Source organism: Podarcis liolepis (genome assembly GCF_965112155.1).
Source record: "Podarcis liolepis genome assembly, chromosome: 3".
In the NCBI taxonomy this organism is placed as follows: Eukaryota; Metazoa; Chordata; class Lepidosauria; order Squamata; family Lacertidae; genus Podarcis; species Podarcis liolepis.
Genome location: NC_139557.1, coordinates 23,839,172 through 23,866,141, shown reverse-complemented (window position 1 = coordinate 23,866,141; position 26,970 = coordinate 23,839,172). Strand labels below are relative to the sequence as shown.

Here is a 26,970-nt window from a genome sequence, read left to right as displayed (position 1 = left end):
TTAAGTTATATTAACATATTTAACTAAATAGTCTTTGAATTTCATCCATTCCTCCTGGTAGTCCTCCTTCTGGTCGCGGACTCTTCTAGTCAGGTCAGCTAGCTCCGAAAAGTCCATCATTTTCATCTGCCATTCCTCCACTGTTGGGACTTCTTGTGTTTTCCAATTCTTAGGTAACAAAATTCTAGCTGCAGTTGTGGCATACAAAAACAGTCTAACATCTTTTTTGGCCAATTCCAAACCTGTTATTCCAAGAAGAAAGGCCTCTGGTTTCTTAATAAATGTATGTTTCAACATTTCTTTCAATTCATTATAAATCTTCTCCCAGAAGTCTTTCACCTCGGGGCAGGTCCACCACATATGATAAAAGGTACCTTCTTTTTCTTTACATTTCCAACATAAATTATCACTATTATGATATATCTTTGCCAATTTTACAGGAGTTAAGTACAATCTATGCATCATTTTCATAATATTTTCCTTTAACACCGTACATGCAGTGAACTTGACCCCTTTCCTCCATAACCTCTCCCAATCTTCAAACATTGTTATGTCCCACATCTCTTGCCCAGTCTATCATCACAGATTTAACTTGTTCATCCTTTGTATGCCATTCCATCAATAAATTACACATTTTAGACAAATGTTTAACTTTAGAGTCCAACAACTCCGTTTGCAACTTAGTTTTTTCTAAAACAAAACCATTTTTCTTATCTAATTTATACAATTCATTAATCTGATGGTAATGTAATGTAGCCAATTTATTTTATCTTTAATTTGATCAAATGGTTTTAATTTATATCCTTCTGTCAGGGGTTCAGGGACAGAGGCACAGGGGAGGCAGGAGATGGAGAGCGATTGGGAAGAATCCGAGGACAGCGAGGAGGAGGATGACAGTGGCCCGATGGATTCCATGAGCCTCTCCAGCGAATCAGAGGATTCCCAGAAGGGGGCGCCTGTGGTCAGGACAAGGGGGGTCCCAGGGGGGACGCATCAGGGACAAGGGGCCAGCAGGGAATCCCAAAGCGGCAGCTGGGAATCAGGACCAGCTTCCCCTCCAGAGCGTGGCAAGGGGGGGGGAGTTCCAGTGTGTCAGGGGAAGCAGCTCCGTCAGCAGGAATGGAAGGAAGGTCAGGACAAGCCATCCTCCCGGAAGGAGAGGGAAGCAGTGAAGGGAGTAATGTAACGATCAGAAGGAAGGTTGGGAGCTGGGCGGGCGCGCCAAGTTCAAATGTGCAGGCGCGCGGGAAAACAGAGAGCCCGGATGGGGAGCCAGGTCCTAAAGCCCGCAGGAGGGAGGGGGAGCAATCTGGGGATTCGGCGTCAGAGGAATCCAGGAGGGGCGAAACCCCAGCGGGCAGGAAGACCCTGCGGAAGAGGGAAGAAAGAAGGAGGTGGAGCAGAGCAAGGCTCTTAAACTGGTGCAGGGGAGGGACTGACTCAGAGGGGACTTCAATGGTCTAGCGTAACAGACGTAGGGCTGCGCGCCGCGGCTGTGAAGTGGAAAATGAACTTTAATAAACATTTCTGTATATAAAGAGAAACTGGCGTTGGTCCTTTGTGAGCTGGGACCTGAGGCAGCCCTGACACCTTCTTTATCTTCCACTGACAGATCAGAGTATCTCAACCACTTGGTTTCCATATTTAACTTTTTCTGGGCCTTTGCCTCCATTGGCGGAAGCCATCGGGGTGTTTTCCTCTCTAAGAGTTCTTTGTATTTTTATCCAAACATTATATAAGGATTTTCTAATTACATGATTTTTAAAACCATTATGGGCCTTTACCTTGTCATACCATAGATAGGCATGCCATCCAAACACGTTATCAAATCACTCCAAGTTTAAAACATCAGCGTCATGCATGCCGGGTCTCTTAAGGCTATTCACAAGTGTAGCAGTGCACATAGCTGGACATAGGATTCTGTATCATATAAAATAACACCATCTGGTTTTGTTCTATTCTTAAAATACTGGTGGCCTTCTAACACTTTGAGAGAAGACTTCTCTCCCTTTTCGCTTTTAAAATGAGGGTCTATGCTTTGCATTCCGGGACGTAGGTGGCACTTTTGGTTAAATCACAGATCCTAGGACTTGCCGATCAGAAGGTCGGCGGTTTGAATCCCCGCGACGGGGTGAGCTCCCGTTGCTCAGTCCCTGCTCCTGCCAACCTAGCAGTTTGAAAGCACGTCAAAGTGCAAGTAGATAAATTGGTACCGCTCCAGCGGTAAGGTAAACGGCATTTCCGTGCGCTGCTCAAGGTATGATCAAGGTAATCATAGACCACACCAAATAATTGTGGGGTGGGGGAATGAAAGCAGAATTTCTTCCATGAAGAAAACACTGTATATTTCCCAGACAATGGGTTAGATTCTACTAAATAGTTGCTATAGTGGGAGCTGGCACAGCGATTCATGCTAGCACAACAAGGATTCCCACCCCCCCACGTCCTCCATGCCTTCCCAAACAGCTCTGGGGGTAGGTCAGGAGAACATCAGGATGACACACAGAGGGAGGAGAAGGGAGGTCATTCTGTCTGGCAAGAAGCAATGTTTGTGTTGGCAAAATGATCGTAATAGCGCAACACTGAACTCCTCCCAATCGATTGTATCGAACCCTGCCATTCCACTCACAAAGCAGGAACAACTCCTCTCCTCTGCAGCCACCATGCAACCTCAAAATCTGCTCCGGGGTGCTGGAGGAACCTCCCAGAGCAGATTTGGGAGGGGACATAGGGAGAGGACACACATCCAGGGCACACACCCCTCTCTCCTCTTTTGACCCATGCAGAAAAGCTGAGAAGAGACATTATCACCCGCCCAGGAGTGGGAGGCCTCTTGGGCTTGCTGACCGGAAGGTTGGCGGATCGAATCCACACAATGGGGTAAGCTCCCATTGCCCTGTCCCAGCTTCTGCTAACCTGGCAGTACAAAAGCACACCAGTGCAAGTAGATAAATAGGTACCACTATGGCAGGGAAGTAAATGGCATTTCCGTGCGCTCTGGTTTCCATCATGGTGTCCCGTTGTGCCAGAAGCGGTTTAGTTATGCTGGCCACATGACCCGGAAAGCTGTCTCTGGACAAACGCCAGCTCTCTCGGCCTGAAGCAAGATGAGCGCCACACCCCATAGCCACCTTTGACTGGACTTAACCATCCAGGGGTCCTTTACCTTTAACTTTTGCTCTTCAGTAGAATCTAAAGGTGTTTCCAATAAACAATAAGGCTTGACTTCACAGGCTCTTGGAATGAATGAAAGTAATAATCTATTCTGCCTGAGATATTTGGCTTCAGGCCTCTGACACATTTTTATTTTATTTTAATATAATTATCTCTGCTTTCCTAGAGACTTTGTCCTCTGCTGTTGATGAACCATTATAATAGATCAGGATTTCACTTTAAAGCATAGCTATATACTCCAGGGAAGCTATTTATTTCCATTATCCCAAGACAGTAGCATCCCCGCTGGACCTTCCTGGTCTCTGCTTCCTGGGCTCTAGGCATTTAAAGGTTAGCTGTGCGAGTAAGCTGTGTGTAGATCAGAATAACATCAGCTCCAGAGAGCAATTTTCCTGCCTGGTTGAAGATAACCAACACTATGGTAAGCATCCTTTCCTATTCTCTTGCTTTGACAACCACAGCTAATGAAAGGAAGGGAGGCAGATATGTACAAAACGTATTCATGGTGTAGAGAAAGTGGATAGAGAGAAGCTTTTTTTGTCCCCTTCTCCTAATACTGGAACTGACAGCCAGCCAATGGAACTGACTGATGGTAGACCCAAGACAACACACAGCTCATTTATGGAACTCACTGCCACAAGATGTGGAGACATGGCCACTAGTTTATAGGATTCGGAGACATCATCACTGGGGAATGTCTTATCAATGGCTACAAGTCATGACAGGTATGGGGAACCTCTAAATTCAGAGGAGCATGTTGTTGAATACCAGCTCCTGGAAGGAGAGGGCTGTTGCCTTCGCACTCATGATTGTGGGCTTCCCAGAGGCATCTGGCTTTGCCATTTTGGAAACAGGACACTGAGACGGAAAGGACTTTTGATCTTATCTGGCAAGGCTCATTTTGCAATGTTATGTAGTAGCAGGCTAAAAAAAGAAAGGTATAAGGGCACAAAAGACTCTGTCATTCTATGTAAATGACTACAAAAGTCAGATGATTTGCCTGTCTGTCTCTTTCTCTCCAGTACGGATTCATCAACACTTGCCTGAAGTCTCTTCTAATAGAGAAATTTGGTGAAGAAACCTGGGAAAATCTCAAGTGAGTATGTGTACCTTTCCGACATTGTACAAGTGAGATTTGAAAACTTAAAAGTCAAGCAGGGGATAATTCTTTCAGTTATGGACACACTAGAGAGAAACACACAACAAAAGAAGATCCTCGTTGCACCTTAAAGACTAACAGATTTATTGTGGCATAAGCTAGTGTGGACAATTGTCCACTTCATCAGATTCATTCAGAAAGATGCATCTGACATGAAGCGAGCTCTAGTGTGAAATTTGTTAGGTCCACAAATATTTAGAGTGCCACAGTTAACATTTGGGAAGGATAAAAAAAAAATTCAGAATGAGTTCAGCAACATCTCTGGCAATTGCAGTGGTACATGCGCCCTATTTTTGTTTTATACAATGCATGCATGTTCATGCATGTTTCACAGTAGGCTCCATCTTAAAAGAGGCATTCTCTCCTGTTTGAGAGAGAAGGGGAAATTCCTGTTTTTAAGAAGGTGCCTGCCAACTGTGGGTTTGTAAGCACTTGAAGAACGATTTTACTGGGTTAAAAAAAACCCAAAAAATCTCTCTCTAATTCATTTTGTGTTCATTTTAAATGGTTTTAAGAAAATTATGCAAGTAACATTGCAGTCTTCCTTAAAAGTTTTGCATTGATATATTTTTAAGTAGATTGTACACATCGCACAATAAATCATGCTCTCCGTTTCGTTTTATATTCAGATGCTGATGTTAGTTTTGATGCTTTTACAGGACAAAAACTGGGATTGAAGACACCTTTATGACATACACAGTTTATGATGATGCTGTCACAATGAAGCTGGTCCAAGAAACCTGCAAAACACTAAGTTGTGAAACATGTTCTGGTTTCATTTATTATCTTTGCATTATTTTAATTTTGCCTTTTTAAAATTCACTTTCTCGCTTTTAATTTACTTTGATGTTATGTTTAACTGTATTATTTGGTTTATATTGTTTTATCTTATGGAATAAGCTTAGTTTAGGGACAAAGAATTGTGCAACCCAATTCTGAATGTGTTTTCTGCCGCCCTGGGTTCTTTGGGGAGGAAGGGAGGGATAGAAATACAATCAATGAATAAATAAAATACTGATGGACAAGTAAAACATGCAACATGATCCAAGGAATGTTTACTCAGAAGTAAGCTGCATTATGTTCCATTGGACTTAGTCCTAGGAAAGTATGTATGGGGTACAACTTAAATTCAATTGCAAATTGCACTTGTTTCTAGGCAAATGGGCATGCATATATATATATATATGAATGTCCTGAAAGTAAGTCCCATTGGACTTATTTAAAGTGGGCCTGTCAGTTTCATCAGTGGAGCATGGTGCCTCTGCCTTGACTCCAGATGAAGGCCATGGGGTATCCTTCCCATTCAGGGGTGTGGAATCTGTGGCCCTCCAGAAGTTGCTTTCATCCCTGATCGTTGGGTTAGCTGGCTGGAGCTGGCTGAAGTTGCCGTCCCATTACACCTGGGGGGGGGCTGCAGGTTTCCCACCCCTGCCTTAGCTAATCATTCAGTTCCCTCATCAGCTGCACTTTTTGCCCACCAAAACAGCTAAATGGAGCTCCTACTGAAATGCAAGAACTAGCCTTGCTATTGGCGTCTCTGCTGTCCCGCCCATTGCCCTGTGAGAACTGTACACATTTCTCTGAATGGAGAAATTTTGTGAAGAAAGTCATATGATACTGGGGGCATTAACAAATGCTAGGGTGTTGCGTTGAGGGGGGAGGGGAACAGGCAAGTCTTCTTCATGGGAAAAGGTATACTTTCTGTTGTGCACAGGTATGTCTCCTTCCTGTCCTCTGCCAAATGCAATATTAGTGTTATGCCATGCCACACACTCTCCTCACATCACCAAACAAGGGGTAGCATTATTGGAGAGGGTAAGGTAAAGGTAAAGGGACCCCTTACCATTAGGTCCAGTCGTGACCAACTCTGGAGTTGCGGCGCTCATCTCGCTTTATTGGCCAAGGGAGCCAGCATACAGCTTCCGGGTCATGTGGCCAGCATGATTAAGCCGCTTCTGGCGAACCAGAGCAGCACACGGAAACGCCATTTACCTTCCCGCCGGAGCGGTACCTATTTATCTACTTGCACTTTGACGTGCTTTCGAACTGCTAGGTTGGCAGGAGCAGGGACCGAGCAACGGGAGCTCACTCTGTCACGGGGATTCGAACCGCCAACCTTCTGATCAGCAAGCCCTAGGCTCTGTGGTTTAACCTACAGCGCCACCCGGGTAGGGTCGACCATACGTTTCCTGGCAAGAGGAGAAGAGATCTTTCTGAGCAGCTGAGAGGTCTCTGCATTCAGACTAGGACGTTGGCCAGGCTTGTGATCTTTTGAGAAGGTGTAATGGCTGGATTTTGCTCATGCTCAGTGCTTAAGAGCGATTATTCCAACCCTGTTATTATTTGTTCATCTCATTTATTTCCACTCAGAGCTGTCAGAAGAGGCAGTGCTCAAACTTTTTGGGGAATACTTTTTCAGTTTCTGTAAGATGTCTGGATACGACAGAATGCTACGGACCCTAGGAGGAAATTTGATGGAATTTATCGAGAACCTTGATGCCCTTCATAGCTATCTTGCCTTGTCCTACCAGGTACCTCCTTTGCTGTGTAGACACAATTCTGAAAAGCCCTTTTAAGAAAATACAAAATAAACAATTTTAGAAAGGGGGGGGGGTAAATGTGTGACCTGGACCTGGCCTGCCAGTCCCTGGCAAAACTGAGGGCTTCTTTTCCCTATCACAATGCTGAGGTGAGGGTAAAAGTTTAATCTGCTCATTCTACCTGGGATGATGTGATACAGCACTGTTCTCTACTGGGGCAGTTTGATAAGTTTAAAGTCCACCTCTCAGTTTAGTACTGCGACTGGGAAATCTACAATGACAATACAAGAATTACAATACAAGAATTGATCAGTCTGGACACTGAGGTCCAGCACCAAGGGCCTTCTGGTGGTTCCCTCACTGTGAGAAGTGAGGTTAGCAGGAACCAGGCAAATTACCTTCTCAGTAGTGGTGCCCAACCTGTGGAACTCCCTCCCATCAGATATCAAGGAGATAAACAACTAACTTTTAGAAGGCAGCCCTGTTTAGGGAAGTTTTTAATGTTTGATGTTTTATTGTGTTTTTCATATTCTGTTTGGAGCCGCCCACAGTGGCTGGTGAAGCCCAGCCAGATGGGCAGGGTATAAATAATAAAGTAGTAGTAGTAGTAGTAGTAGTAGTAGTAGTAGTAGTAGTAGTAGTAAAAGCAAAACTGAATCCTTTTTCATTCCTCCTCTTGGCCACACAAGAGAAAGAGAGTAGAGGGAGAAGTATGTGATGTAACATGAAACTGTGGTTAAGCATTACAACTGAACTCCACACAGGCATTTTGACTCTGAAAAGTTGCCTGGGAAGGGAATGTGGTCCTTGTTTGGAGAAAGCCCACTTCCCCCCCCCCTAACAGAATTGTCTCAGAGGCGCTTGTCCCAAGGATGTTAGGAATGCATCTTTTAAGAATGTTGAGCATAACTATTGTGTGTAGGATTCCCCCCCCCCCCCAGAAAATAAAGCAATGGTTTTTCTACTTAGGAAATGAATGCGCCATCATTCCGAGTAGAAAGAACCGATGGGATGTTGTTGCTCCACTATTACTCCGACAGAAAAGGCCTGTATCATATTGTCCCAGGTATACTACAATATCTTGTTCCTTGTCAGGTTTTGCTCTGGAAACCTTTCCATAGAGGGTAGAAAATATGTTTGCACTAATGAACTACTTGTTTCCTATTTTGGGACAATTCCTCCTTCCTCTCCAGTGGTCCTTATGGCCCATCCCACATTGTTCAACAGGGTTCCCCTCCCTGACTGCAGTCTCCATGAAGAGAATTCCACCTAAAAAGCCAGAATGCTTCAACCCTAATTGCTAGAGGAGAGGGAAGTCTGGGCATGTGTGAAGAAGGAAGTATGGAGCATTGTTTTCATCCAGGAGCACCTCTTGATTAATGCCAATTGTCCGAATTATGGAGGAGCCAACCACAAATCATGCCTGAGGTGGAGGCTGGTCCATGGCAGCAACAGACTCCCAGGCCGCACCCGCTCTGCCTTTCAAGTTGGCAGACACGGGTTAGTGTGGCACAGTGGGATGCAGTGAGCTCCCCAGACCCCACTGGGGAACATTGCCAGGAATTTTGCCTCATAAATCCTGGCTTTCCCCCTGCCTGAACCTGAGGAGCAACCACCATTGACTCATGACGTGACCGGAAACACAAACGATTATTCTTTCTTACACAGGAATCCTTGAAGCTGTGTCAAGAGATTTCTTTGACAGCGAAGTGACACTGAAGATTCTTCATCAAGATGTAGAAGAGGAGCGCACTGGGAAGAAAGAACACGTGGTGTTTTTTCTTTCGCAGGATGAGAAAGAAGCAAAGAATGGGATCGAAGAAAAAATAGCCTCTGCAGGTGAAGACTGTCAAGAGGATGAAAAGGTGACAAAATTGGTCCTGTCAAAAGTGGGAGGGGGGGTTAGTTTTGAGTTAGCAGAAACATTTGTGGCTTAGAGAGGGGGAGCAGCCTTGCAAGTCTCTTAAGATATTGTAATAGATGAATCACTCTCCATGTGTACAGCAAAACTGATGTATACAGATTTAATTATTGTGCTTTATACCTTCTATGGCAACCATGAGGTTGCTCTGTGTAAATGGCTTTAGAATATGAGCATGATTCAGTTAATCTTAATTACCACGATGTACCATTTTTCTACCAATGTTCTATTTAGAGACTGGGTGCTGCTTTCCAGAAAGGGAGGGAAGAATCTGTGTTGCACCAACTAGAAAAGAAATCTCACTGGGACATTGTGAGGCACATTGTGAAATTTAGGAGAGGTATATTAAATCCTTCTTAACCTCAGCATGATTATTGAAATGAAAGATGGGCCTCATCAGCATAAATTAGAGGTTGTCTTTGGATGTAAGTATCCTTACAGAAAACTGCCAGATGATATAATAGATTGGTATAATTGGAATGTGATGCCTTGCTGCTTCTCAATTACACTGATCTATGCTTAAGTTCAGGTAAGTGAAAGCCTGGAATTTTATTACATAGACAAAGATACCCACCCCTTCTGACTACACACACCAAATCTTGTGTCCTGCTCCAAATTTTGATGCCATGTTCTCCCCCCCCCAATAAAAATCAGATTGTGAATATGTTAGAAACTGTGTGGAACTGTTTCAGTCAAATTCTTTATTATCCAGCAAGTAGAGCTTCACAACCTCCAGAATAATGAATACCAAGGTGTAGGGGGGCTGCGGGTTCCTTAACAGCTACTTGTGTCTTCCAAACCAGAAATAGATGCTGGTCTGGCCCTACCATGCATTACCCCCCTAAAACGGTGAAGCATTATCCCACTACAAAGGGGGATAACTAAGGCAGGAATTGATATCCGAATGGTATAACAAGACGTTTTCCAAGCGTTGGCCACAGCAAAGGAAAGGATGTATCAATGGAGAATGATCAAATTACTATATACAGGTGAAATGTGGAAATTCAAGAAAATATTCTCTCTTTGTAAATTCACTCTGTGTGTTGTCTATCACTCTGTGTTTCATAGAGGACCTTATTCGTACCTTGGAGCCATTTTTTCCTGAGAGACTTTGGGTTGAGGAGAGAACTTTCTGTTGTGCGTTTCCTTTCCACATTGTGTTCGATGAAACAGTAAGTTATCCATTGGCCTGAATCCTTGTAGCTGGAATAGAGATGCTTGTTGAGTTGGTCTCAGACTATCTGTGGTTGAAGTGTATGCAAAGTTTTAAAATTACGAATATATGTTGGCAAAAGGTGCTGTTGTTTTTTGTTTAAAAAATGATGTAAGTAGGATCACACATGAAGGGTTTTTTTTGTTGGTGCTCAAGAGAGTTTGAAAACTTTCCTTTTAGTCATGAAATTATGCAACCTTTCTATCTGCTCCTCAGCTGACGATCAAGCAGGCTGGTGTGAACATTCAGAAATTTGTACCAGGCTTGCAGATCTATGGAACCAGATTAGATGAGTATTTCTCTATTGTTCACCCACAAGTTACATTCACAATCTTTAGCATACGGAAGTTCATCAACAGCCAGTTTGTTCTCAAGATACGAAGGGATGCGCTGCCTAACTTGTGGACGAGACGGCCCATGCTAAAGCTCAGAGGTATCAAACAAACTTGCTTTTTGCAGACATCTGAATGCTAAGGACCCTCATGCTAGCACTGTGGTGGCAAGGAATCTTGAGAGATGGTCACCTGCAGTTTTATATAAAAATGGTTGGATGGCTTTGGAAGACTCCCACATTTCTAGAAGTTAGTTAATCTATGTGATTCCATTGATGGATTGCTTCCCGTAAGTGTCTTGAAGTGATTTCACAGAAAAATATAGAGAGAGACAATTAAAAATAATTCCATATTTATAAACAATTTAAAAGTCAATGCAGAAATAGACAGGTATAAAAATAACTCCACTTAAAAGGCTGGCTGAGATACAAAGGTCTTCAATAGGCACCAAAAAGAAGAAAAGAAAGATGGCACCAGAATAGATGCAACCACACTAAGGGCCAGATTCATATATAGTAATGTAGTACCGGTAATTTGGGCCTGTAAACAGTTAATCTGAACAATTAAGATCTAATATCCATTCATTCTGAGTGGTGGTTGCACAAGAAACCAGCATTTAATACTTGGGAGCAAAGACAATATAGCCTGGTGTCTCCTGATCCTATGAAACTTACTCACAAATCATACAGAGACTTTCCTTAGCAAATGGAATACCACCATAACTGCTTGTATGCAAGGCAAAATACAGTGGTACCTCGCAAGACGAATGCCTCGCAAGACAAAAAACTCGCTAGACGAAAGGTTTTTCCGTTTTCGATTTGCCTCGCAAGACGAATTTCCCTATGGGCTTGCTTCGCAAGACAAAAACGTCTCGCGACTTTTTTTTCTTTGTCTAAAAACAAAGACATGTTTTGTTTATAAAGTTAATTTATTTTCCCTTAAATTTTTGAACTGCTCTTTACAGTATGTGTGACTTTAAAGAGCAGTTAATAAACTGTTGTTGTACCAAATTTGGCTTTGTTTGGACTTTTTTTGACCATAGGAACGCATTAATTGATTTTCAATGCATTCCTATGGGATTTCGTGCTTCGCAAGACGAAAAATTCGCTAGACAACAAAAATTGCGGAACGAATTAATTTCGTCTTGCGGGGCACCACTGTAAAACAAGGAAACAGATCTACATTTGGGGTGTACAGTATACATCTCTGCTATAAATTTGTGTCTTGCATTTACATATTTTATTAATATGGCAAATGCCAATTTAAAAAATGTTGCCCACCTCTCCCTTAGGAGCCATTCCTCCTTCCTTAACTCTTCAAGTGCCTCACAAAAGAATTCAAAATTCTGGACCCAAGTTCTAAACCTCTGTTACGATCTGGTGACGAAGCATTTGCAAGATTTGGGGGGTTCAATGTGTACAATAGGTTTGTGGTGGTGTTGCTGTTAGGGTGTGAAACCTAAGACGCTGGCAAGTTAGCAATGTCATGTGACTTTAAGTAGTCAAGCTCGTTAAGTTGTTAAGTTGCTCAGTATATAAAGAGTGTTTGTTTTCTCTGCCTGGGGGGCGTGAAGCAAAATGTCTGAAAGCTCCGGAGGTGTTTCTGTTATCTTTCTGCAATAAACCTGTCTTTGGAAAGACAGGCTTCCCTGTGTCGTTATTTCTTTGCTGCTGAGACTCTGAAGCCTGTACTGCAACAAGAATCTCTGCACTGGACTTAATTAATGCTCTGCAAAGAGAGCTGTTGCTGGTGGCGCAGCAGAAGCGTTTACTGGACCAGTACACAAACTCTCTTAGGTTATGGACCCCTTCTACATTTCTACAGCTGTATTGTGTGCAGAGAAAGTGAAAGCAGCATTCGGATGAGAGACCGGCTTGGTCGTAAATCCAGCTCTTAAAAGGCTTCAGAGGAGGCTGGAGGCGTCTGAAAAGTGAGTAAGACAAATCCCAAGGGGAAAGAGAAGAAAGGGCACACAGAGGGAGTAGCAGCAGACCCCAAGAATGGCAGTGGAAAATTTCCAGGTTCCCTTTACAAAGTTGAACTCTGCTAATTACCTGCAGTGGTCTAAGAGGGCTCAAGTCTGGTTGGAAGCCAAAGAAGTGTGGGCTGACTATGTCCAGAGGCGAAAGCCATTTGTGGCTGTTGCAGCAGATGCCACAGCAGAGCAACAGGCTGCTGCACATGCCCAGAACAGGGAGCATGATAAAATGGACACTAAAGCTAGATGCATGTTGATGGTATCGATAGACGATTCCCAATTACCTCATGTGGAAAATTTAAGGTCTGCATTTGAAATTTGGGAAGCTCTTAGGCGAATTCACCATAGAGCCACGCCCGGAGAGAAGGTGAACATTATACGTGCTTTGTATGAGTTGAAACTGAAGCCAGGGGATAGTGTGGTTGAACACACGTCACAGATGACTGAGTATTTCAACCGACTGTCATCTTTAGGTGTGAATTTTCCTGAAAATATTAAAGTTTATACTCTGCTTAGCAGCCTGCATGCAGGGTTTGAAAACTTAGTACTAACTTTACAAGTTTTGCCAGAGGACCAGCTGAATATGAATTATGTGACTGGTAGATTGTGTGAACAAGAATATCAACATCATCGAAAACGTATTGATAATTCAAATACCCCAAGGGTTGGATGTTCAGATAATTCCCAGCGTGGGGAAACTAGCAGGCAGAGCTGTAAGGAAGCCTCACAAGTGTCTGCTATGGCCAGCAAGTCATGTTTTCGATGTGGCAGCAGGTTTCATTTGATAGCAAAGTGTCCAGAAAAGCAACGGGAATTTCAACAGTCCAAGGCCAGTTTCCGGAGCTACAGGGGAAGACGACGTGAGAACTACAAGAATCAACGATCCAGAGGGGGAGCAGGTGCTGATAAGGGACTATCTGCAATGGCAGCACAAAAGAGTCCTAAAAGGAGCCAACAAACCTTGAAGTGGATAATTGACAGTGGAGCAAGTCACAGTTTAGTTCCAGCGACATCTAGTGGCCGCTTGATGAACTGCAAGACATTGCCAGTTGCAAAAACCGTGACTATAGCAGACAATAGTAAACGAGAAATGAACCTTAAAGGCACAATTTATGTTAACTGTTTGCAAACTAACCTTCCTGTTTTTGTTCTTCCAGGAATGAAGAATGGACTTTTGAGTGTGTCATGCCTGGTAAAAAGTGGTTTTAAGGTTGAGTTTGAAAATGATGTGTGCATCATTTCGAAACAGGGGAAGGAGCTAGTTAAAATTCCCTGTGAGGATGGGCTTTTTGTTTTGGATGAAGAGCAGCTAGCAGCAGGTAGATGTTCAACAGGTGAAGCGCAAGCTAAGTGTGTAAATAAGGCTCCTCATACAGGTTGTGCACATCTACTACACAGAAGGTTAGCTCATATATGCTTTAAGTATGTAAGCAAGATGCCAGATTTAGCTGAGGAGTGTAACATTAAACCCTGTCCAAATTTCCTGGATTGTTGTGCTTGTAAACATGCTAAGGTTAAGACATGTAACTATCCTAGATCTGATAGAGTAAGCAAGAAACCCTTTGAACTTGTGCACACAGACGTGTGTGGCCCTATGCCAGTCAAATCGCTTGGAGGTGCGAGATTTATGCAAATTTTGGTGGATGACTTTTCAAGAGCTAGTTGGGTTTTCTTTCTGAAAGAAAAATCACAAGCAGCTTCCATCCTGATGGATTGGATTGAAGAAGTCGAATGTAAATTTGACACCAGGGTACGTAAAATACAATCAGATCGTGGTGGGGAATTTGTGAACCACACGCTGGAGACGTGGTTAAAAAGGAAAGGTATAGTTCATAGACTTACCAATCCCTATTCACCACAGGAGAATGCAGTTGCCGAAAGAAAATTTCGAACATTACAGGAAGCCATTGCTGCTTTGCTGTTTGATTCTGGACTTCCACAGCGTTTTTGGGCTGAGGCTGCACTGTATGCGAATTATACTTTTAACAGAGTGTACAATAGCACAGTAGGCAACACTCCTTACTTCATGCTATTTGGAAAAAAACCAAAAATTGATCATCTAAGAGTTTTTGGATGTCGTGCTTATGTGCTGGTGCCTAGGGCACAACGTAGGAAAGGTGATCCTAGGTCTAAAGAAATGTTTTTCTGTGGTTATCAAGCAAACACAAAAGGTTGGAGATTTGTGAATGTAGAAGGCAATCAAACGAAAATCACAATCAGCAGAAGTGCGGAATTTTGTGAACAGGATGGTTGGAATAAAATTCATGGAAATCCTGACATACTATTTGATGTGGTGAACAGTAGCAATGAAACTCAGGCCCCAGGGCAGGTATTAGTTCCAGAACAGACTGAGAAATTTAAGTCTGAGGACGAGGGTGAGAAATCGTCTAGCTCACCCAAGTCTGTAAAGTCAGAATCTTCTAGCTCTAAAAGTTCACCTGTACAGCAAGAGAGACGTGTAAAGTCAGAATCAGAAAGTTCTTCAAATACTAGTGACAAACAGGTGACGACTAGTGATTCTGGGTCAGAGGGGGAAACTGAAGGAACATCGCAGGAACTGTTAAGGCGTTCTAAGCGTACCAACAAAGGTAAACCTCCTGAAAGGTACCAAGCTATTAGTGTTTGGGCTGGTTTGGCAAATTGCGAACCTGAAAGTTTTGAGGAGGTTGAGCAATTACCCCAGGAGGAGGCCAGTAGGTGGCGTGAGGCCATGCAAAAGGAGTTGAATTCTATGAAAGAACTGGGTGTGTTTTCCATCACCAAACTGCCAGAAGGTACCAAGGCAGTAAGTTGTAGGTGGGTGTACAGGATAAAGACAACAGTGATGGGGAAACCAGAGTACAAAGCAAGGCTTGTAGCTCGAGGTTTTACGCAAAGAAAGGGGTTACATTATTCCGAAGTCTATGCACCCACTTCAAGGAGTGAAACCCTACGGGCACTATTGGCAGTTGCTGCTCAGAAAGGGTTCAAAGTGAATCAATTTGATGTCTCTACAGCTTATCTTCATTCAGACTTGGCTGAAGAGCTCTATATGGAGCTACCGCCAGGATTGAAAGTTGGTAAATCAAATCAGGTGTGGAAACTACATAAATCTATTTATGGACTCAAGCAATCTGCTCATAATTGGAATGAGTGTTTGAATGACGTTTTGGTAGGCATTGGTTTTAGCAGGAGCAAGGCTGACAATTGCTTATATTTCAGAGGTTCAGGAGATGCTCAAGAATCTTTGCTTGTTTATGTAGATGACCTGATTTATACTTCAAAGACACAAGAACAAGTAAAAAAACTAGCCAAAGAGTTAAATAAACACTTCAAAGTTAAGAATCTTGGTGATGTGAAGGTCTATCTTGGTGTTCAGATAGATAGGACCAAAAATGGCAGTTTTCTACTGAATCAAAAAGGCAAGATATTGCAAATGTTGAAAAAGTTTAACATGACGGAGTGTGCAGGTGTTAGAACACCAATGGAAATGGGTTTTGTAAAAGACAATGAGTTCAAGGATAGTGCTGAATTCAAGCGTGCTGAAATCTTTCAGTCAGCACTGGGAAGCTTACTTCATATTTCGCAATGGAGTAGACCTGATATTGCTTACGCTGTTAACTTACTCAGCAGAGAAGCTTCGAAACCTAGTGTAAATGCATGGAAAGGAATTCAAAGAGTGTTAAGATATTTACAATACACCAAAGATTTTTGCCTTGAATTACCTGCGGAAGGACAAGCACAGATTACTTGTTGGGCAGATAGTGATTGGGCGAATTTAAAGGATAGAAAATCAGTGTCTGGCTGTGTAATAAAATTTGGTAACTCTCTGATTGGGTGGAGATCCAAGAAACAGAACCTGATTGCTTTGTCGTCAACAGAAGCTGAGTTCTGTGCCTTGTCTGAGTTATGTAGAGATCTAGAATTTTACAAATGCTTGGCACAAGAGATGTATGAAAAGGCCATCACTCCAATCACTGTATGGGGTGATAATCAACCGTGTCTTAAGTTAGCACAAAATGGGCAGTTTAAAGGTCGTACAAAACATTTGGATATCCGCTTTCAAAATGTTTGTCAAACGGTAAAAGCAGGAATTGTTAAATTAAATTACTGTCCCAGTCATGAAAATCAAGCTGATGGTTTTACAAAACCGCTTGGGTTTCAGCGGCATGAAAACTTTTGTGAAGAAATGGGTCTGAAGTAATTTTTGTTTTTTGTATTGCCAGCGAGAGGGGGTGTTAGGGTGTGAAACCTAAGACGCTGGCAAGTTAGCAATGTCATGTGACTTTAAGTAGTCAAGCTCGTTAAGTTGTTAAGTTGCTCAGTATATAAAGAGTGTTTGTTTTCTCTGCCTGGGGGGCGTGAAGCAAAATGTCTGAAAGCTCCGGAGGTGTTTCTGTTATCTTTCTGCAATAAACCTGTCTTTGGAAAGACAGGCTTCCCTGTGTCGTTATTTCTTTGCTGCTGAGACTCTGAAGCCTGTACTGCAACAAGAATCTCTGCACTGGACTTAATTAATGCTCTGCAAAGAGAGCTGTTGCTGGTGGCGCAGCAGAAGCGTTTACTGGACCAGTACACAAACTCTCTTAGTTGCAAGTAAGATTCAGCTTAATCAGTAGCTTTAAACACAAGGGAATATCATTCTGTAACTTATTTCATTTTTTTAAATGAAAAGGACAAATGATCTGGATGGATTCCATGAAGTGCATGATGTACTTGTGCTCACCCAAGTTGCGCAGTTTGGAGGAACTGGAAGAGCAACGGATGCACCTCTCTGACATTGCACAGCACGACACAACAAGGGATCTCATCCTCTTCAACCAGCAACGGCTGGCAGAGATAGAGCTATCTAACCAGCTAGAGAGGAAGAAGGAAGAGCTAAGGATTCTCTCCAAAAACCTGGAAGCGGAAAAGAAGAAATCGGAGGCTCTGCTCTATGCCATGTTGCCAAAACATGTGGCCAATCAGCTTAAGGAGGGCAAAAAGGTGGAAGCAGGTAAATGCTTTTTATTGTCCTTTCATGCTTTAGTGGCAGCGAGGATATCACTGTAATGTTTTGAAAGACTGGGCAGCTACCCAATTTCAACTGGGAAATTCTAATAAAGCAAGACAGAGGAGGTTCGGCAGATAGTCTGGGGGAAACTGGCTGATACTCTAACATTGCTGATTTGGCAGGTTTGGCCTTGGTTGGTTCCCCGAGTTCTGCTGGGAACTCAAAATTAGAGTGGGGTGTATGTCTCATAAATAAATATATTACAGTATGATGAGCTTGAGTGATTTCAGCTGGAATGTGGGGTTATAGCTTGCTGTTTAAAGTGTGTCAGAAGTACTGCCACCTAAGAGATTCACCTCAACGCAAAAGGATTCAGAGGATATGTTATTCTTTCTTTGCATATTTTTACATTAAAAGCAGATTTTGAGAACTGAAAAGTTCTGTCTGAATGCATCCTGATTAAAAGTGTCCAGGACCACGTGCAAAGGTTTGCTGCCTTCACTGACAAACCCAGTGGTTCAATAAAATGTAACACTAGTCTAAGCCACTTGAGTCCATCTTGAAACAGAAAGACTTTTCACAGTCTGAGGTTGCCAAGCTTTTTTGGAATAGAGGGAGCATTTTGAATTTTGAGAGGGTGCTGGGGACACAAGTCACAAAATGGCTGCCGTGGAGGGGGTGTGGCATAGCACAAAACAAAATGGCTGCAATTGGGCATGTAGCATAGCACAAAATTAAAGAGACAACCACCCCTGACTGCCTTATTCTTACCATGGGAAGTCAGCATGGTCCTAATGAAGGAGATTGCACATGTACCAATGGTGTTGCTGTCTAATGATAAGAAGGAATATTCCTCAGTACCAGAGGGAATAGTCAGGGTGGCCATACCACTATCATTTCACTTAGAAAGTGTTTGCATGTTTTGCCCCTGAACATCCTTTCTAGGAGGACTGGAGACTTCCTTGAAAGATAATGAACACTTAGAGTTTGGGGCACCAGCCAAGGGTACCACTGGAAGCCTTCATGGGCACCATGGTGACCATGGGCACCAGGTTGCCAGCCCCATGTCATGCAGGCAGCTGCTAGCTTCAGTGAGACAGCTGCTTCAGGCGGTAATCTGGGGACAGCCAAGAGGAACAGCCGACCTGGGCCCCTAAGGAGCACACTACTCATTGCCTCCTGAACTTGTCACCCATAGCCACTGCCTAGGAAGAGTGGGGCCATTACTGCCTTCTCCTCTCTGCTCTACTTTTCTCTCTCCTGCCACAGGAGTTTCCAGTCACCTCAGGCAGCAGCAGTGGTGTGTGCATGTGGCAGTGGAGGCAGCAGCGACAGGGCACCATTTTCTGCTTTGCCTTGAGCGGCAAAATATATTGGGCTGGCCCTGAATGTGGGGATTGGTTTTTCATCTCTACCAACAGAAGGACCGAAGCAAATGGCACTGTCAACTGCGTTGGCCTTACAAACAGAATGGTGTCTTGTTTTTGTGGCTTAAAATAAACAAAACAGACTTTCCAAAATAGCCATTCTTCTTTTAATTATTCCCTAGGAGATTTTAGTTGCTGCACAATACTTTTCAGTGATGTCGTGACCTTCACAAACATCTGCTCTGCCTGTGAACCTATTCAGATAGTGAACATGCTTAATTCCATGTACTCAAGATTTGATCGGCTAACTAGTGTCCACGGTGTTTATAAAGTAAGCGTTCTTGCAATTTACACACATTTTCATCACTTATTCTGCCTTTCCTGCTCATCTTGCTGTTTATAGCTGGTTGTATCAAGCCCTATCGCTATGAAAAATTGTTTTAGAATGATGGACACAAGTATGAGAATGAAAACTGAAGACTATTAACTTGTCAAAAACATTAAATTGGCAAGCCTTTCCAGACCAGTTTTTCCTTCATATCATTTCCCTCTGCAGCATGCCAGTATTCTTTCCTCCTTTTATTCCTGTAAATATTTCCCCTGCTACCTAGAGCAGGCATAGGCAAACTCGGCCCTCCAGATGTTTTGGGACTACAACTTCCATCATCCCTAGCCAACAGGACCAGTGGTCAGGGATGATGGGAGTTGTAGTCCCAAAACATCTGGAGGGCCGAGTTTGCCTATGCCTGACCTAGAGGATAAACTGCACTAGTGCAACCTTTTAATTGTGGTGGTGGTGATAATGTATTATGTTAACTATCCGGGACAAATTAATGTCTCCATCCAACATTGCCCACATAGAAACATAGAGTTGGAAGAGACCCAAGAGGCATCTGGCTCAACCCCCTGCAATGTAGAAATCCCAGCTGAAGCCTTGCTAAATGGGGCAACTGGCTGTGGGCCCTCATGAGAGCAGCCCCTGAGCTATAGGTGAAATATAGGAAGGACATCTCTCTGCGTGGGACAGGAAAGTGGGGAGCAGTCATGGCACGTGTTGGCCAAGGAGTTTTCTGTCTTCCCATCCCTACAATATGTCTCTCTATTGCCTTACAGGTGGAAACAATAGGAGATGCCTACATGGTTGTAGGAGGGATCCCAGTGCCTGTCAGCAGTCATGCTGAAAGGGTGGCCAATTTTGCCCTGGGCATGAGAATAGCTGCAAGAGAAGTGATGAACCCACTCACAGATAAGCCTATACAGGTACATTTGATCTCAACTTCAATTGCATGATTCTATGGATGCCTAACTCAGAAGTAATTCCCGCTGAATTCCTGCAGTTGGCAAGGCAGTTGGATGGGATGACCTCCCAGTTCTCTTCCAACTCTGGATCTCAGTTCCAGCACCTCTCAGGTGGCTGCCATTGACATTGTAAGAGAACACGGGAGGCATTCATAGTGAGTTCCGGCACCTCTTTTTTCTAGAAAAATAGCACTGTTGGAAGGTGTCACTATTAGTTATGCCTTTAATTGCCCTCCTGTGTCTGGTGAGACACTAGGACATTGTTCATGGAAGACAATCTTACTCGGCTACAAGTGATCACCAAAGAAGAAGAATCCCATATATTATTTTCCCAAACGTTCCGGAGTATTTCAGCCTGGTTCTTCCATTGTTGAACTATCTCTCACCATGCTGCAGTCAGTAGGAAGCCGACTAGTTTGCTGTGGTGCAGAAAGTGTTTTTGAATGATGGCCTTGCTAAATGTCTTGTTATACTGCAACAAATCCAGGAGGCTGAATGAAAAACAACCAACTATTTCTTTCAGAGCTGTAACACAGAACGCATTTTCCTTTGTTGTGTTTATGCCAGCAGATTAGAATTGGGGTGCACACTGGACCAGTTTTGGCTGGAGTGGTTGGGGAGAAAATGCCCAGGTACTGCTTGTTTGGCGATACAGTCAACACAGCTTCTAGGATGGAAAGCCATGGACTTCCAGACAAAATCCATCTGAGCCCAACAACGTTCAGGTAAGAACCTGCAAGTCAATCACAACACAAGGAAAATTCTCCTCTTGTCTTTTCTACATTGGCAGTACCAAGCCTATCAAATCCCAGACGTTTTGTGGGATCTGTGCTGTCCCTAGGACCACTAACATGCTCCACATCAATTATCAAATTATCTTCAGGGGTAGGCAGTGAGAACTTTTGTAGGGCAAAGCAGATGACCTACTGATGGGTACTACTGCCTTTCTCATATTCCAATTGTCCACTCTATATATCAGGTGTGGGGAACCTCCAGGTGTTGCTCAACTACAACTCCCACCATTGGCCGCGCTTGCTGGGGCTGATGGGAGTTGTAGTCAGCAACATCTGGAGGGCCAAACGTTCCCAAAGCCTACTGCAGATCAATAGCAACATTTTCTGGCAGTGGATCCTTATCTAGCCAAAAGAGCACTAGGTAAAGGGACCCCTGACCATTAGGTCCAGTCGTGGCCGACTCTGGGGTTGCGATGCTCATCTCGCTTTATTGGCCAAGGGAGCCGATGTACAGCTTCCGGGTCATGTGGCCAGCATGACTAAGTCACTTCTGGTGAACCAGGGCAGCGCACGGAAACACCATTTACCTTCCCTCTGGAGCGCTACCTATTTATCTACTTGTACTTTGAAGGGCTTTCAAACTGCTAGGTTGGCAGGAACAGGGACCGAGCAACAGAAGCTCACCCCATTGCAGGGATTCGAACCGCCGACCTTCTGATTGGCAAGCCCTAGGCTCTGTGGTTTAACCCACAGTGCCACCCGCATCCCTTTAAAAGAGCACTATCCACACAGAAAATGGAAATATCAGCAGGCTTGGGGGAATGGCAGAGTTTGCAGAAGCACAACCAATAGTTTGGGGGGACGACAGTAAAGTGGGGGGCAGGCATGCACCACATAAACAGCCAGAGAGGACTGAGAATGCTCAGGGGGAGAAAAAATGCTGATGGACGTGGAGATAAGATGGAATGGTGGACTTTGGGAGAGGACATGGCTCCACACGGCAACACTTGTTGCGAGTCCCACTTGTAATTTCTGTTAGGGCTGTGTACACCCTATATCTTTAAAGCACATTCTTTCCCTCGAAGAATTCTGAGCGCTGCAGTTTGTTCAGAGTTGCTGGGAACTGAAGCTCTACAAAGGGTAAAATACAAGGCCCAGAATTCCTTGAGTGGGGAAAAACACATTCTGAACATGCTTAAAAGGTATGGGCTGCACACATCCTTAGATGCATAAGCGTCAAGGAGGGTAGAATTTGGCAGCGTGGAATCGGGTGGAGGAGCGGGCAGTATCATGAGGGACAGAGGTGTTGGACACCTGAGGATTTTGGGAAATGGGTGAATTGTGAGCCCCACATTTGCTGTGCTTCTTGCACTCAACAGAGCATTATCACACCAAGTGTTTGAGATGGTGGAAAGGGGAGAGATACAGGTCAAAGGAAAAGGGAAAATGACAACGCATTTTCTGAGGAAAAACCTCCATGCCACCGAGAATGAAATAATGGGACGATTGGAAGAGACATCTGGTAATGGCAACGGCAATGGTGTGAGTCTGTCGAGGGACAGAGAAATTCTTACTGTTGTTTAATATTTATAGCATCATGTAAGGTGTCAGTTCTGAAATGAAATAGCTCTGCCACCATCTACATTGTGTGATGTATTTACACTAAGAGGGTGATGTATTTATCTCTATATTCTTGGATTTAGGTTCCATGGGCAGGCCTAGTTCTTATGAAATCAAGCGTTGTTTTTCCTACACTTTATTTTTGAGCCTCGCTGTGCAAAACTGCTTCTATTTGTAAATGAATCTACCAAGTTTCAAGGCCGCCATGGATTTGAAATAAGACTCCAGTCAAAAGCTCACGTCACCTTACAATTAGCCTTTTGAACGCACAAGATTCTTACTTGTCTTTTCCGTAACGGATTAATCTTGCTCATGTGCTTTGACTGGTGAGATACAAAAATGGAATCCTCAGCTCAAATTCAGAGAAAACCAAGCAAAAACTAACAGAGAAACAGGCATTCCAGTTGTTGTTGTTGTTTTTAAATGCAGTAATAATAATTCTGCCTCAATATGTTGGTGCTGGAATTTCCAAGCTGATGCACTTTTGATGGTTCTTAAATGCTTTAATTTTTATTTCATTTTTAGCTGTTTGTTTTGGTGCTTTGTTGTTTGCTCCCCTGGGCTCCTTTGGGAAGAAAGGCAGGATAGACTTTTAATAAATACTACGACAGTGGTACCTTGGTTCCCGAATGGCCTAGTTGTCAAACAAATTGGCTCCTGAACGCTGTAATTGTTCCGGTTTGCAAACATTTTTCACAAAGCCGAATGTCCAACGCGGCTTCCGATTGAGTGCAGGAAGCTCCCGCAGCCAATCGGAAGCTGCGCCTTGGTTTTCAAACAGTTTCGGGAGTAGAACGGACTTCAGGAACAAATAAAAGTTCGAAAACCAAGGTACCACTGTACCAGAGAGTGTGTATTATGAGGAGGTGTGTTAATTTGTATAGAATTTACACAATACTAGCCCTTTTCTCTTTTTTTGTTGAAGCAGACACTTTGGAAAGCCATCATCATGGCAAGAATGTTGTAATAATGAAGTATGCTGAAGATTCTCTTACAGCCAGGGACACAGAGCATAGAGAAGATGCGGCAGGTTTGTTACAATGTTCACCCAATGCACAGAAACTGTGGGATTAGTATTGGTTACCATACTCATGTTTTCCTCCCCAATTTTGGAGAGGGAGGGGGGAAGTGAATAAACTCACCATCCCTCAAAACTTCTAGCGGCCTCCAGTAAATCTGCTGCTATAGTGAATCCAGAAGGCTTGATTCAGTTGGTGCAATTCTATAAGTGCAAGGGCTTTTGAACCTCAATGGAAGAGAATGGGTTTTTTAAAAAATCAAGTATTAAATAAAGGAAACACATGAGATAAAATTGGATGGTATAATAGAATATGCAGCAGAATAAGGGTTGCATAGAATGCCATGGAGAAATGAACAGGGAAGTGATATGTGATGGGCAATGTATGTGTGACGAATGTAAAAAAACAGTGGAAAATGCACATTTAAGAGAGAGAGAGAATGGGATTTTTGCCGATTTCCCCTGCCTCTTGGAACTGTTGTCGCTTTGATTACCTAGATTCAGAAACATGCACATTCCCTTTCAAAAATGAGAGTTGAACTGAATTGGAGGGGGGGATATTGCGTGAACTATCATTACCCATGTGAATTACTGTACTCCCGTGCGGCAGCAGACAATAATGGGGCTACCTCTAGGATGGCTAACAAATTGGCTCTAAATTAGAATATTCCTGATTGTTTTTCTCACACCTTTTGTTTCCTTCTCCCTGGTTACCTGTTAGGGGCTGAAAGTGATGCTCCCCGCGGAGAGGATTCACAGCAGAAAAAAGAAGTCTCACTTCCTAATCTGTCAGAGAGTGCGGCTCCCTCAGCACTTTGCATCCTGTTTTAGAAAAATGGTCATATGAGGAATGAAAACTCAATGGGGGGGGGAGGAGAGAACTTCTGCATGTTACCTACACCACAGCTTGGAACGTAACCGTGTGTGATGAATTAAAGAAACGGCAAAGGAAGGGCAGGCAATGTTTTGCTGAGAACAAAGGTCTACTTCATCCTTCTCTTAAAGAGTTTTCACTCCTTACAGGCCAAGCATGAAAGGCTTCATTTCATTTGAAACTTCTTTCCTTCTTCTAATCTTTGGCCATATTGGATAGGATGAGAGAAGCCACAGGAAGCACAGTTCTCCTTTCTATGCAAAGCTATGTGATTGGGGGAGGGGGCTGTTTGTCTGTATGTGCATAAATACATAATTGATGAATGATACAGGTCTTATATATTATTTAATGGTATATTTATGATTGTTTTAAAAGGTGTTCTAAGTCGCTTGGAGACCTTTGGGTAACTAGTGACCAACAAAGAACAATAGACAATAAACTGTCCGTCAGAAACAGGGCTTAGCTTTAATCACCATTCTCACAATTCAAGATGAATTATCTCAAATTTATTTATATGAATAATCACATCTGACACAGTGGAATTAAATTATAAAGTAAAAAAAACCCCACACCCCTACTTTTTTATTCACAACAAAACCTCTGCCTGAGTCTTTCCTTAAATTGTTGTTGTTGTTTACTGCAATTATTATTACAATTATTACAATTTGTTATCCGCCCTTCACCCTAAGGTCTCATGGCAGGTTACAGCAATTAAAGCACAACATTAATGTTAAAATTATTATTATGCAATATTAAAAGCAGTTTAAAAATGAGTTAAAATTTTACAAAAATAAGGCAGGTCCTAAAATAAAAACATACATCTCAAGAGTCAAAACATTAGCAAGTCCCTTTTAATTGGAGTTGGCAAGTCTTTTCCTGATCAGCGATTTGGGGACTACAAAGGGCTTCATGCCACATGGACAACTTTCTCTTCAGGCTTCCTCAGGGAAGCTGCCATTAATAATCAGCAAAGGGCAACAGGCAGTGCACTAGCTTGCCTTTCAGGTGGCACTAGAGACTAAAAATCTCTCTCCCACCTTTCTTGTGATTCAGTATGCCCAAAACCTTTCCTTCCCAAAAGCCCTTGTTTAGAATCAGCATGGACCCAATTACCAGCTCCTGGCACTTTCTGAAATAAGATTTACCACTTCTGCTGGTGCTTGACGAACGATGAGACACATAGCTTATTGAGTTCTTAGAGCAAACTGCCAGCAATTGACACTGTTTATTTAACGCCATGACTGTGCCAGGTGTTCCTGGGGTGTTAGGCAAGTGAGTAAGCTGGTAAGAAGCTGTGGTGTTTCCCATTTCCTGAGGTAAATTTCAGGAGGAGCTGTACTCCTTCGATTTCTATCTCTTTTCCTCCTGGTGTGGGGTTCTGTACATAGTATGCTTAGTGGTAAGGTTTAGATTCATTATAAGTTATTGTAAGTTTAAGTTAGGTCTGCTGCAACTGGATTTCTTATGGACAGTGCCAATCCTGAATGTATTGGATTTGTGACCATTATGCTCATTTGCCTTCAGTAGCCGTAAAGCTCTGCTGGATTAAATATAATTGTCTCTGGTCTATTTGGGGGGGGGGGGGATTCTGCAATGTGTTTAAATTTTTACTCTGCTAATTAAACATTGGAATCTGTTCTGGATCAATAATGAGTAGAATTGCCTGACACAAACACCACTCTGTAACTGGAAAGATGTGCTGTGCTCCATGGTCTGTCAAAGCACATCTCACTTACATTTTGACTTTAATTTGCACAAGACACTTTTTGGTGCCTGATATACCAAGAATACTAGGCCTGAAATCCATTCTAAGAAGTAAACCCTCTTAACACAAGACATAGTTCTGTATAAATGTGCCTAGGATGATAGAGGTGTCCTATCAAACAGAGCCAGGACATAGCTTCCAAAAAACTGAAGAAAAATTAACCAGACACACATTTAAACAAGATGACCTGGTGGAGGACAATGGGAAGTTTTACGGTTTGTACTTTCTTCTAAATAAGGTACACCGGAGTTTGCTCGGGTAGAGGAACAGCATACAGCTTCTAAAAATTCCATTTTCTTCAAATAAATAATAATGCGATTTGAAGGGAAAGTGCAGTATCGCCACAACAAAACACCTGCCTTAAGGGAAGATAGGAATCATGTGTGGGGAAAGGTGCATCTTTATTGTGAAGGGAATAATCCAGGGTAAAGGGTTCTTTGCATAGTCCCCGGTTCATTAAACGACTTTTTAAAATTGACATATCAACTTTCAACAGAAGTTTACATGGCAGAAACCCAATAAAAAGTAAAAAAAACACACAAAAAACATTAACATTAAATTGCTAAAAATAAAGAAGAAGAAAAGCACACACCCAGCCATCAGAACAGTAGTACAAGTAGTGCAAGAAACAGTAATAATATATCAACCTTTCAAAGTTCAGGAAGTTAGTGAAGCAGGCACAAGCCAAGTATCTCTGAGTTTCTCCCAACCAGGGAACCACCACAGAAAAGGCACTGTCTCTTGTTGTCATCTGCCTCCATTTTGAAGGCAGAAACACACAGGCAAGTTTATTTGGGAGCAAGTGGTCCTTCAGTTACCTTTCCTCCCATAGGCACAAGGGTTAGATGTTGTGCTTTTTCAGAAAGGAAAATAAATTACCTATATAAGCCCTTAATAAGATTAAACAGTACAGTGGTGCCTCGCAAGACGAAAAGAATCCGTTCTGTGATTCTCTTCGTCTAGCGGTTTTTTCGTCTTGCGAAGCAAGCCCATTGACGGATTAG

General features: G+C 43.0%; 1 protein-coding gene across 2 annotated transcripts; it reads left to right on the top strand.

Annotated features, from left to right (window-relative positions):
- Positions 1-3,991: 3,991 nt before the first annotated feature.
- Positions 3,992-26,870, top strand: LOC310703306 (guanylate cyclase soluble subunit beta-2-like). 2 transcript variants are annotated; one of them, XM_083495589.1, is made up of 15 exons: positions 3,992-4,270; positions 4,993-5,087; positions 6,704-6,864; positions 7,843-7,939; positions 8,542-8,738; positions 9,029-9,134; positions 9,863-9,966; positions 10,224-10,440; positions 16,972-17,292; positions 18,839-18,987; positions 19,770-19,916; positions 20,526-20,680; positions 22,069-22,211; positions 23,235-23,339; positions 24,049-26,870. In XM_083495589.1, exons 2-15 carry the CDS (start codon positions 5,021-5,023, stop codon positions 24,156-24,158), a joined length of 2,079 nt encoding a protein of 692 aa, XP_083351715.1. In that variant the 5' UTR covers positions 3,992-4,270; positions 4,993-5,020; the 3' UTR covers positions 24,159-26,870. The 2 variants fall into 2 exon arrangements, with proteins under 2 accessions (XP_083351715.1, XP_083351716.1); XM_083495590.1 differs by having other exon boundaries at positions 3,993-4,270; positions 23,238-23,339.
- Positions 26,871-26,970: the final 100 nt, after the last annotated feature.